The 12,142-nt window shown below is 36.1% G+C and overlaps 2 protein-coding genes across 4 annotated transcripts; both read right to left on the minus strand.

The window, feature by feature from the left end:
- Positions 1 to 4,068: 4,068 nt before the first annotated feature.
- Positions 4,069 to 6,629, minus strand: LOC110416976 (kinesin-like protein). The gene is made up of 6 exons (XM_021429132.2): positions 6,106 to 6,629; positions 5,943 to 5,991; positions 5,789 to 5,840; positions 5,462 to 5,646; positions 5,221 to 5,334; positions 4,069 to 4,822 (listed from the first exon to the last, which is right to left on the minus strand). The coding sequence occupies exons 1-6, from the start codon at positions 6,618 to 6,620 to the stop codon at positions 4,652 to 4,654; spliced, it is 1,086 nt and encodes a 361-aa protein (XP_021284807.1). The 5' UTR covers positions 6,621 to 6,629; the 3' UTR covers positions 4,069 to 4,651.
- Positions 6,630 to 6,848: 219 nt separating this feature from the next.
- On the minus strand, positions 6,849 to 9,486 carry FNR2 (ferredoxin-NADP[+]-oxidoreductase 2). 3 transcript variants are annotated; one of them, XM_021429077.2, is made up of 6 exons: positions 8,843 to 8,894; positions 7,964 to 8,055; positions 7,761 to 7,838; positions 7,619 to 7,681; positions 7,279 to 7,512; positions 6,849 to 7,194 (listed from the first exon to the last, which is right to left on the minus strand). In XM_021429077.2, the coding sequence occupies exons 5-6, from the start codon at positions 7,421 to 7,423 to the stop codon at positions 7,127 to 7,129; spliced, it is 213 nt and encodes a 70-aa protein (XP_021284752.2). In that variant the 5' UTR covers positions 7,424 to 7,512; positions 7,619 to 7,681; positions 7,761 to 7,838; positions 7,964 to 8,055; positions 8,843 to 8,894; the 3' UTR covers positions 6,849 to 7,126. The 3 variants fall into 3 exon arrangements, with proteins under 3 accessions (XP_021284752.2, XP_089639673.1, XP_089639672.1); XM_089783547.1 differs by lacking the exons at positions 6,849 to 7,194; positions 7,279 to 7,512; positions 7,619 to 7,681; positions 8,843 to 8,894 and adding exons at positions 8,974 to 9,134; positions 9,213 to 9,486 and having other exon boundaries at positions 7,794 to 7,838; XM_089783546.1 differs by lacking the exons at positions 6,849 to 7,194; positions 7,279 to 7,512; positions 7,619 to 7,681; positions 7,761 to 7,838 and adding an exon at positions 9,213 to 9,486 and having other exon boundaries at positions 8,843 to 9,134.
- Positions 9,487 to 12,142: the final 2,656 nt, after the last annotated feature.

The raw sequence follows: 12,142 nt of genomic DNA on the forward strand, positions 1-12,142 counted from the left end.
TAAATTATAATAGTGTTAACTAGTTATAAATTTAAAAATCGGAATGGAAGGACTACACACTTCAATTTTTAATTTTCGCGATCCGTTCTTATTAATGGTATTTCAACCAACCTTCAAAAGTAAGGATGGCATCAGTTAAAGCTGGCAACCTTCTTCTTATATTGTTTGTGGATTAATACTTGGCATTTATCATGCCAGCCTGCCTTTCTCTTTTTCTATAAATTCCATTGTTTTCATGCTGAAATTCATCACCAATTACTATTAGCTTGGTTGTTAAACAAGTTGTTATTTCCTTCGTACATCCTATAAATATATAGGGTTTGGCAAGAAAACGATAGAACATCTGCTTTCATTTAAAAAGTTACTAGTAGCAAATGAAAGGGGTGAAAAAGCACGAGATTAAGACATTAAACCCAACATCTAAAGATGACTAGACAGGTTTGATTAAAATTAGTTGCATTTGTAAAAAAAATAGATATTTAACGAATTATGGACAATATAAAGCTATATCTATGCAATTAATTCTTGATTAACGTTGGTACCCAAAATGGATTATATGGTCCCAGAAAGCTACTCATAGATCATGGTCAGATATCCCAAAATTGTATTGCAAATTAATGTATAATTTGAATATTGATTCTTCTTTTCATCTGTTATTAAGGATTTGAAGTTTTGCAATGTTAAAAAGATAATATCAAATTTGCCCTTTGTAATTATCTACCCACATATTCTTAATTAGCAAATGTTTAATAGATCACTAATGTACAGCAACTTACGTTCTTTAGTAAGAATAAAGAAAAAGAGGGTCAAATTCTTAAGACTGCGTTTAATAATGAATCAAAGGTAAAAATCCTGTAGATTGACTACAAACAAAAACCAAGTCAGTGCTGACGATGATGAAGCACAGAAATGAGGGAACCCCAAGTCAAGTGCGGCGGGCTACATTCTTATATACTAACTTGCTCCCTTCATTAGACATTTTCAGTATGGCTCTTAAATTTTAATATAAACAAGAAAAAGAGTACCCAGAAAGGGTAAAGAAGGGTACAAGTCATCTTTGGTTTGCTTTTTCCTTGAAAGACACGTTTTTTTTTCCTGCCCTTTTCTCAAGGGTCTTAAAGGTCAACTTTGTAAACAGAATCCTCCTGGTCTATTCTTGACTAGCCAATTTTGTTATAAGTGAGTGGTAGCTTATATTATATTGCTCTTATAACCCATTTGGCCCACGCATGGGATTAAGCAGCGTTTTATGGTTGATAGTGGTTTCAGCAACTTCTAAATTAACTATGAATTAAAAAGAATTAAGGAAGGAAAATTAAAGACAATCTCTTTATGAGTTAGCCTGTATATTTAGTTAAACAGCTTGGGGTTATTAAGCATTAATTAGGTTTGACAGAGAGAAATTGTCTAACCTGAAAACAACTACTCAGGAGCTCTTTGATTCTGAAGATATGGCATTGAATATATCTTTAGCTATATCTAGCTAGCTACACCCAAATTAAAATATCCCAAGTCCAAATTGCTGACATTTCCTTGGAGATAAACCTAAACAAGTTTTGCTTTGAATATGTCATTCGCAGCCACCGCCTTAAACGACCAGGCAGGCGACAGGGTTTTCTATTTCATTTTACAGTTAGCAACCTGCGCACGCCAGGTTGGAGGACTGGTGAGTGGTGAGACACGGTGATCGTCGTGCCTTGGAAATTCATAATTCTTATGTTATTGGCCGTGGGTCGTTCTCGCTTACAAGGATTGCTAGGCATACACACTCAGCCTAAGACCGTTCAAAAACCATATTAACTGATGAAAGCAATGCAAAATAAACGTTGACCCAACTTCTAATTTCAGTTCAAACCTCCTACAATTGTGTCAAATTATCCGGCAATTAACATGTGACAAGAAGTTAATATATCGGCATTTTTCCAAGCCTATTTGGTGGGTTAAATGTGAGGCAAGTCTTGTCTGTCTTGGGTATGAATCACATTTCAAGGACACGTGGTTGTCAGCACTAGTCAAAAGGTCCTCATGCATCTTGTGCTGAAAGTCGAAAGCCACGTTGATGGCTGAAGTTCTCTCAGCAATATCGGAGTCAAGGCTGCCTATAATAGATTGCAATACTGAATCCAGGGTCATCACCTCAGGATTTGTTACTCAATTATGCATGTGAAAGGATCCACAAATTTGCAGTGGTCATGTCAATCAAGGACATCGATCGACGGTACGTAGAGAACTTGAAGAAAATTTAGAGAAGGTTCTACAGATCATGCATGCTACCGCAATAGATGATGTAAAAGTAAATGGGTGAATGTGATTGTAAATCATGACGTGTCATTCTTTTGGTTTCAAACAATTTCGAGTCAAAAAATTTGTCGCCACTCATCAAATCCCAATTTAAATTCAAGTTTAATTAACTTTCCTGAACTCTAGTGTGGTATGATAGCATTTTTTTTCCAGTCCAAAATCGCCACGTCTGAAATTGGTATCTTTTGATAGATACGAGAACCAAACCTGGTACTTGATTCCCTTGTCCTGTCTAACGAAACTTATCTCTGTGGTCGGTTCCTCCATGAGTATCAATGTTTGGCAGGACAAGAGGGAGATAATCGTTTCTATAAGCAAGTGAAACTAAAGCCTTCCAAAGAATCCAAACTCGCGCTTACCCGAAAATTGAAGCTTAATTAAGTGTGCTACCATTACTTAATTCAGGGCTTGATCAACCTCGTACGTTGTCTAACCCTCAGTTCAAATGATACAAATTTTAAGTTTTTCTCAACAACCATGATCGCAGATTCCTCTAACTCCACAACAAATCCAAGACTGATGTTTGAGTTTTGACCAGGTACTCATGATCGCTGTGGGGGACGGATAAACAGGTTAGACATCAATTACCTTTTCTTCAGGATGTGATATATATATCAGCGTGGGAGTTGTATCCTTCCCCTAACCCAGAAAAGGACAAACAGATACAGACACCAGCATGCTACTTACATGATTGAACCAACATGATTTTTTGGTTAGGACGATAAAGGGGGAGGGTGACTGAAAGTACATGTGAAATTGCAAAACGCAGTACCAAGAAAATCAATCAAGGCTCGTTACTAACATGCTCAAATTTGATCACAGATGTTAATCTGACCATATTTTACAGGTATGTATGCTTCGACACCACCAAGAAAGTGGCCTTTGCGGTTCACTGAATGTACTGATATTCACTAAATGTGTGGTTGTAGTCCAAGCAGGTGAAACATCGGAACTTTGCTGTTTGCACATGCGAATAACATTTTCTCATTGCAACATTAGAGAATTATTCATCACAAAATTAAATGATAGTGAAAGAGGTACAATCCAAATGCTACTCCTCTTGCTATACGGTAGAAAAACCAAAATGAATATTAACGACAATTAATGGTTAGGCTCATTGACATTTAAACCAACCGTTATTAATTGTATCTGGCTGAGAAAATATTGGGACCACGAAGTGTTTTGAATAATGATATCTCTGCCAAAAAAGCACCCACCCTTTTTTTTTGTTTTTTTTATTAATGTCAAAAGGTGTTCAACAGCTCGCCCTTTAGATAACACGCACCAGTCGGCAAGAAAATGACATTTCCCAATTCCCATGGGTGAAAAAGTTAATCTACTATTCTTGTTTCTGATTCACGCCTTGGCTTAAGCTGTTGTCATGGTAGCTTCTTCATCATGGGAAATCGTTGTCCGCCCTTAAGCTTAATTTTGATTACAAAAGAAGTGGGTTATGTCAAGAGATTCGCCGACGATGTTGAAACAAAAAGGGTGCAGAAGTGCAAAAATTCAAAGAAGAATTTCAAGAGTAGAAGCATGGGGAAGTGTGCTGTTGATTATAGTTGGGTTGTTGTGTGTCACTTCATCGGAAGAGAGCGAAACCTTATCAGGTTAGCAATGTGAAACATTGATTTTTGGCACTTGGATTGAACTCACCTGTACTCCACAAAGATGCATTCACATTTTGTCATTAGCTGAAATGCTGAAATCACATAATCATTTAGGTGATTGGAAGCACTCAAAAGAGATGCCATCATGCCATTCGTAATCTTCCAACAACGGGTGGTGATAAGAATATTTAAGCAATATCGATGCGTTTGCATACATTATTTTAAATCACAATCGGCTGATGCAAAAGGCAGGCCTGGTGTGAAACATTGAAACCGAATTATTGATGTAGTGTCAGGGTTGCTTAATTTAACAGGCAATCTTTTGGTGGTTTCTTATCACGACATATCTGTTGTTGTCTCATTGCCGTCTAACCAGTAATGGAAACCCGAGGGACTCAAGTATCGCACAAAAGGCCGCAGAAATTTGGAGGAAGTCCAGCAAACCTGGAGCTAGTCAAAGAGGAAGCCAGAGCTTACGAATTTATGTTAGACAGAGCAAAATCGTCAAAGCCCACAAATCTTTTTAGCATGATAAGTTCATCCAACCCAATTAAGCCTAATATTTAGCTTATTGACTTAGGCTTGTTGGTTCACCCTTCATTTAGACATTGGGCTTGTGTTCTCTTCAGAGTCCCAAAGGATTTTGCAATTTCTAACACTTGGTTCTCATCATATGTAGTATAATAAGCATCCAGAGAATGAATTACTTATGGTACAAAATACGGATGTTACAGATCAATTTAATCAAAACTGTATTCGGTCGGCGATTGCCTAGCCAGGGTACAAAGAAAACGGGTGAGGGACTTTTTGGCACTCGTTACCGCTGCTTCTATTTTTGCCTTGTCTTCCTCCGTCACAGCTTGGCTTTGTTCTTGAATCGTTTGCACTCTTCGAACAAGTTTACGCAATTCCTGTCAAAGTTGCAGCAACTTGATAAAATGAACAAAAAAGCAAAAGCAAAAACTGCACAATAATTACACAATCATGTGATACAATGCAAAGAGGAATATAAGCTGTTCATGTAGGCCAATTAAACGATTTATAGTTAAAAGAATGTAGATGAATTGGATTATGCCCAACTGACTCCAAGTGCACATACTGATCAAAACAGTGGTCTCATAGGGAGGTTTCTTTAAAAGTTGGGTTTTGATGGCCTTTTTCCTTGCTTCTTTGTCTTTCAAAGAAAAACCTATATCATCTAAGTGACTAACTATTAACCAATACATTCTTCACTTAAAAGAACTTTTGGCAATGACTGAGAAATAGTATTTAACTTGAAATCAAATGGACAACATGACATTTTGCTTACCTGACGATCAAAATCAATGCTGTTAACTGAATATACTTCATTTGTAATGTTAATGTCTTTACTGATCAACCCATCAAACCATCTATTTGCAACGTTGACATACTCCTGCGAACTCTGCAAATAAAACCTCAACAAGATAATATTACATGTAATCAGCTTAAGCTCATTATAAGTCTTCAAATCACAAGGTGTAATTCAAACTTCAATTACGATTTCTTCAAATTTGGTTTGCTACACTGACCCCGTATTGAATTTCTTCGAATTGATCATCACTGTCTTCTTCTTCTTCTTCTTCTTCTTCTTCTTCTTCTTCCAGGATTTGCATCTTTGAACCTGCTAAAGCCCGAATGGTTTTCTGATCACCTACTTTTGTAGCCTGAATCAAAGCATCCATCAATTCAGGTTCTGCTTCCCGCAGCAGTTTCCCTAGCACACATTCATTCCGGGTATAAAAGATAGGGTCACAAAATATAAGCATAAAGCACTCACCACCTAAACATAAGGAAATTACTATTGGAAAAGAAAATTAAAGGAATGAAAATCAATCTGGGCAAATCTACTTTCTTACCAATATAATTGAACTGCCTTCGCTTTCCCTCTCTAACATCAGGGCCGAGTCTCTGCAACCAAAAAACAAACATCTTGTCTTCAACAACATGCGTTCCAACGACAAACAGAGAAACAACTCAACAAAGTATAAAGCTTTCACTTTCCCAAAGTACCTTAACTAACATTAAAGCATCGAACACATCTTGTTCAAGAGAAGCAACTCTGAACATCCCCAGCAACAATGAAAATAAAAATGTTTAGCTTCAATATATATACCATTTCAAAAGTTTAAACATCGTTGCGTAATAAAAACATGGTTTTGTGTCGCTACTGTACTTGAGGATGCGTTTAATCTGAGGAGTAGAGAAGGAAGCGAGGTCCACGCCCCAACAGACGGCGCGTCGAGCCTCGCGCTTCTTCTGGTTACGGCTCTTCTTTACATCTGAATCCGAGTGGCTGGTTTCACCGTCTTGGAGATCAGATGGAGCTGGAGCATTGGGTAATCTGACTCCCCGTGGGCGGTGACGGCCGTTTCCGCGGAAGGAAGTCGAAGTGGCGAAAGAGAAACATGTGGCGGTGGTTTTAGCAGATACTGTGAGCGGTAAGGGAGTGTAGAGGAAATGATCGAGTCTTGTCCGTGAGCAGCAGTAGTGATGGTGCTGCTGCAACTGCGGCCATTGCCTCAGAGGCCGTATTAGCCGTGCCATGCTCTGCTCGACCAACGTTCTGCTTTGAGACTCACCAGCTCCCGCAAGTAGTAGCCAGCGTTTTGAACGCTCGAAGCCTTTCGAAGCAGAAGCCGCCTGATGGTAAATCTTTGCGTTTTTGACACGTGTAGCTACTATTATCATTTTTCACAGATTTAAAAAATAATAAAAGGAAAAAAAATCTCGGTTTATTTGCTCTTGGCCCAAACTTGATTATGGCGTAGCGGTCGATCGTATGTTATTTGGTGGTTGGTGTTAGAAGCTGGGTTTGAGCTTGAAACTGAATGTAAGAGGAATTAGCCTGAATCCAACAACAACAATTGCTAAACTAAAGAATGAACCTTAACATTGCCTTTCCATCAGGTAATTTGATTGAATGTGAGAAGAATGAGCTTCTCGTCACTTCAGATGATGACCAGAAAGTGTAGACTAAGTAACACAAATGATTAGAAAATGCAAAATTACAAGATACAGTTGAAAGGAGTTATCTCCTTCAAATTTGCACTATACAACCTGTCTTGAGGAAAGAATACATGAGTTGGGCTAAGAATTCAACGTCTATATCAAATATATGGTGCGAAGTAGTGCAGGAGCAGAGGAAGTGTTGACAGAATGGCAAAATCCTCTGTAGAAATATAATGCAGCCAAGATCAGTAGACCTCAACGTTCCATTGTTCTGCTTTCTTTAGTTGTCTCATGTATTCAAGCCAATCAATACCTGGAAGAAGTAAAAGTTAGAGAAAATTAAATCATATTTATAAGATGCTAAAGTCAAAAATCTGCCTATGATACTTTAACTTACCATCTTTGGCAGCCAAAGAAGTCATGATTTCATCAATTCCCTTCTCCATACCCTTGAGCCCGCACATGTAGACATAGGTGTTATCTTTCTTGAGCAATTCCCATAGCTTTTCAGCATACTGGGCCATCCCGGTCTGAATATACATCTTCTCACCCTTGTCATTCGTTGATCTCTACTCACCGCGTAATCCACCCTGAAGTTATCTGGTGTCTTCTCCTTCATCTTCTCAAATTCCTGAGTTGAAACCATAAGTGAAACAGATAAAAGTTCTGATCCAATATATTCCAGTCTGAAGAGAAGTGAATAAAGATGAATAATGTAGAGGTTAAAGATAGCTTACGTCCTTGTAGAGCAGTGAGCTACTTGTGGGTACACCCAAGAAGAGCCAAGCCAACCCATTAAACTGCATCTCATGCCAAAAAAGGTCACGTACGTAACCATAACTTGTTATTTGCTTCGTAAGCGTTAGATATCACAATTACCTTGTAGTCATCATGCTTCTCAAAGAACACCTTCCATAAGAATGAACGGAAAGGAGCAATTCCAATTCCAGTTGCAAACTGAAACAAGGAAGCCAAGCACAATTATGTTAATACATGCTCAAATAAACAAACTGGTAACTATGTTAACCCAAAAAGTCTTTATCGACATGATAATCTGGAACGAGCTAATAACAAAAACATACCATTATGATGGTGGCATTTGGATCTTTTGGCATAAGCATCTCTTTCCCAACAGGTCCAGTGATCGTCACATCAGCACCAGGCTCCAAGTCACCTGAATGAAAGAGATTGTGTTATCATAGAGCCAACAAATTTTCCCAGACTCCATAAGCTTTAATAACAAAAGTATCAACATGACATTTGGATAAAGATTACAATGATTTGTCATGTCTTCAACCGAATCAACAGGTGACTTCTCATATTTACAAGGGAGAAAACATTTCAAGTGTTCTTGGTCGCCAGTTTTGGCACCTAAGGCAAAGGGCATCAACCTTGCCAGCTGTTGTGAATCAATCTAACATATGAAGTTATGAAAAAACAAAAAAAAACTGGGGAGATTTATCCTCCAATATGTTTACAATAACGGTTTACGATCCATTTATAGGACCTAGAAGCTGTTACTATGGATAGACTTGAAAGCAAGATGCTTATTTATGTTTCTGCAGTAACTTGCTGCCCATTCTTATCACTTGATAAATGACATCTCCGTCCACATTAGAAATGATTATATGTAGAGATCATAAAACTTTTTATAATGCTAACAAACAAAAAAAATCACATAGCTATGTATTTTGAACAGAGCTGGTAACTGCCAAGCCAACCTGCTGCAGAGTAAACGTATGCAATCTCAAGAAATTAATAATAACTGTCATTAAGACATGATCAGATTTGAGACTTCTGTCCTAGATGGTCTCTAGTATATTTTATTCAAGATATCAATCTTATATATGCTACAAGCATGATCAAAGAGGAGGTTTATTAGAATCATTACCCAGATGTACTTTCAGCAATGCTATTCAGAAATACTAAATAAAAAGAATAGGAAATTTTAAAACTCCTACACAGGAAATTTGAGCAAACTCCTTTGACTATCTCTCCTTGTTCGTTGGTGTAAACAAGACTTTTGACACACAAGGAAACCTGCAATTACAAGCTCATCAGTATCAGACTAATTTTGGTGTTCAGAAGTTACCTTCCAATGCAAGGATTCTTTGGCTCGAACTTGTTAACAACAACACCTTCGTCAGCTTTCTTGGAAACTTTTGCTACTTTTGCTGGAGACTCCGTAGTGATCTGAGCTTCAACGGAAACCACATTTCCACCAGCGCTGACATTCTTGGAGTACCATACACTCTGCAGAAGAACCCATTAGACATAAGTATCAGAATAATCATTCAATGCAAATCTGCTTTCTCCATTAAGGAATCATACCTTGTTGAAGTTGATTCTTTCAGGGGTAGTGATAGAGCTTTTAAATGAAAGAGAAGATGACTTGGAAGATGGGAGAGATACTGCAGCATTGACGGTCACTGCCATTGTTTCTCTCACACAAAAATGAATCACAGAGGCCTCTAAGCAGAATTGAGGCCTTGAAGTGGAGGACGAATTGACGTCAAGTTGAACCAACAAGAGAAAGAACACGACAAAAAGAGGTGAAAAAGAGGGATGAAGAGACAAAACCTGGGAGAGGATTACGTATTGGGTGGACGAGGGAGGTGGACAAATTCAGTGGGAGATACACTTTTGTGTTTAAGAGTGGCCTTGACCGCTCGTCAAAACTCCAAAAATGTTGATTCGAATAACGAACCGCTCAATTTTAAAGCCCACAATAACTTTTAGGCCGGATATTCATTGTAGGATCTGCTGGTAATAGACACCCAAATGAGGCCTGCATGATGAAACGGTTTATTTTTATGAAGTAAATAAATCAAATTTTAGTTTTTCTGTCCTAAGTAAGGTGGGTTGGATTGATGATATTTCAATTGGTATTAAATTTTTAGTTATTTAATTAATTGTTGTAAATTTTGTTTTCTTATATATTTTTAAAAGGAAAAAAATTAGTAAAAATAATAAGCAAATGTAACCTAAGTTTTAGAAGGTTTAGTTACAAATATTATTTTTAATCTATTTTTTGTATATGATTTTAAAATATTTTAAAATAATATTTTTTTGAAATATCATTTAAAAATTTAAAAATTTCATTCAATACATTATTTTATCTAATTTAAGAAAAAATAATACTTTAATTAGTTTTTTTAAAATATCACTTTAACGTGTAATTAAGCAATCATTAATATTTTCATTTTATATAATAAATAAAAGTGTTAGGTGTACGAAAACATGGCGCTAAAAGTGCAATCTTCCTTGGTAGACTCTTTCTTTTAGTTTTGACCTTTCCAATGTCGCTTTAAGCCAAGGTGAAGTGAAGAATTATGTTTTGGAATAAGATAGGGTAAATTACATTGATACTTTTAACTTTTAATTATAATTACATGTGAGATTTATTAATTTTTTAAAATAAATAATTTACAACAAATATATTTTTGTGGCATACAAGTTTCATTAGTCAATCGTTAATATTTTCGTTAATTTGATGATGTGGTAATTTTTTAAAATAATTTTATTTTTATTAATTTTAAAAATTACTATTAGATAAATAATATTTTTTATTTTTAAAATTTTTATCTCTTCAAAAAGAAAAAAAGGGCTCTTAACCCGACCACCCCGCAACCGGCAGGGGAGCACCAGATTTGGTGCTTAACTCACATTGGGAATTTTCTACCCATTTGCAAAAGAATGATTAACTCACATGCCAAAAGTGTGAATGATGCAAAATGAAATTTAAAAATCGTATTTGATTTTTTTTTTTGCAGTTATAATGATCATCTTATTTTAATCAAATATTTTTTATTATTGATGTTTAAAATAATTATTTGAGTTAATAATGTGTTGGAGTAAAAAATTAATATTATCTCAATGTTTTGGTGATATCATAATTTAATTCCTCACCTAAAATCAATTTGGAAATTCCTCTCTTCATATTTCGTATCGAATTAATACAAATAAAATATCTTTTGACTATTTTTTATTAGTAATCACTATAACTTAGTACCATTTCATTCCATTACATATATATATTAACCTAAATTTATAACAAGAAATTAATCCTTATATATATATTTTTGAACTTTAATAGACTATAGTTTTTGTACATATATATTCTACATTGCATATTTATAAACCTATATATTTTCTCATATACCAACCTATTTTATTTTATTTTTAAAATAAATTTATTCTCACATTGCATTACATATTAATTAAAATTGCCTCCAATGCCAACAAAATAAATAGAAATATCCTGCAAATAACCAAACTAAAGGCCAACAACAAAATAAGATGGCCCAATGAAGATCAACTAAGGTCCAGAGTCGCCGGACATCAAAGGAAACACGTGGGCTAGGTTTAACCCAGTTCAGCTGCACCTCTTTCAACCCAAACTTTACAGTTTATGCTTGTTAATGCCTTTTTCCGTTAACCAAAAACGTCGTGGTTTGAAGTGGTGCCCCCTGTCAAAACGTTGCTTACTTTTCGCGCCCTAATTTTTTGGTAGTGTAGGTGTCTTCCCTTAGGCAGTTAGGCTATTTTTTTGAGTCTCTGAGTGCCGTCCTTCACCGCTCCTCTCTCGGCTTTTAGCCAAAGGTAGAGAAGCGCGATTGCTTTCCCAGGCTGTCTCTGTCATTGGCAGCGGACGGGGGGCTTGTCATGTATTGCAACTCGTGACTCAGTATTGTGTCATGATATTTTTTTATGTTTGGACGGGCTCCGCGCATGCAGTGTCCTTCAGCTGCTGCAATCACTAGTTTCTCTTAAAGCTAGCTTCTTATGCCATCCAGTTTTGGATGTTAGACTTGTTATGATATTTTAGCTTTTGATTCAATAAAATTCACCTTCAAAAAAGAAAATTGAAGACAAATCGTGAATAAACCAACTCTTTAATGGTACCTAAATATTTCAAAAAAGAAAAACTGACAACAATCATAAAAATAAAAAACATACAAACAACTAGGATTGGATAATTAGTATGTATATTTATATCAAATTTAAAACAAGAATCTAAATCTGAAGTACAAAGAGAGATAAAACTTAACAAACTATGAGGCAAGACTAAATAGAAAGATTGGACAATGCTAAATAGAAGGATCGTATAAAGAAAGATGAAACCAAAAAAGGTATTACAATGAAAGTATATACCTCGGCAAGGTTTGAAGGGGGCAACTCGTCCTTGAGACTCATCGCTCACTACTATCAAGAAATCGGCTTATGGCGGTTGAAACTAAAGGTGTTGGTGGTGAAGAAAA

The sequence above is a fragment of the Theobroma umbraticum genome, unplaced genomic scaffold (assembly GCF_002168275.2).
Source record: "Theobroma umbraticum cultivar Fairchild unplaced genomic scaffold, ASM216827v3 scaffold_51.0, whole genome shotgun sequence".
In the NCBI taxonomy this organism is placed as follows: domain Eukaryota; kingdom Viridiplantae; phylum Streptophyta; class Magnoliopsida; order Malvales; family Malvaceae; genus Theobroma; species Theobroma umbraticum.

What these genes read in the sequence shown, in the direction of transcription:
- LOC110416976 (XM_021429132.2), bottom strand. Translation starts at nt 6,620, where the DNA reads ATGATAATAGTAGCTACACGTGTCAAAAACGCAAAGATTTACCATCAG. An exon ending in CAGATTAAACGCATCCTCAA is followed by an intron (nt 5,992 to 6,105) that starts GTACAGTAGCGA and finishes GGGGATGTTCAG; the next exon opens with AGTTGCTTCTCTTGAACAAG. An exon ending in ATGCTTTAATGTTAGTTAAG is followed by an intron (nt 5,841 to 5,942) that starts GTACTTTGGGAA and finishes TTTTGGTTGCAG; the next exon opens with AGACTCGGCCCTGATGTTAG.
- FNR2 (XM_089783547.1), bottom strand. Translation starts at nt 9,317, where the DNA reads ATGGCAGTGACCGTCAATGCTGCAGTATCTCTCCCATCTTCCAAGTCA. An exon ending in AAAGAATCAACTTCAACAAG is followed by an intron (nt 9,135 to 9,212) that starts GTATGATTCCTT and finishes GTTCTTCTGCAG; the next exon opens with AGTGTATGGTACTCCAAGAA.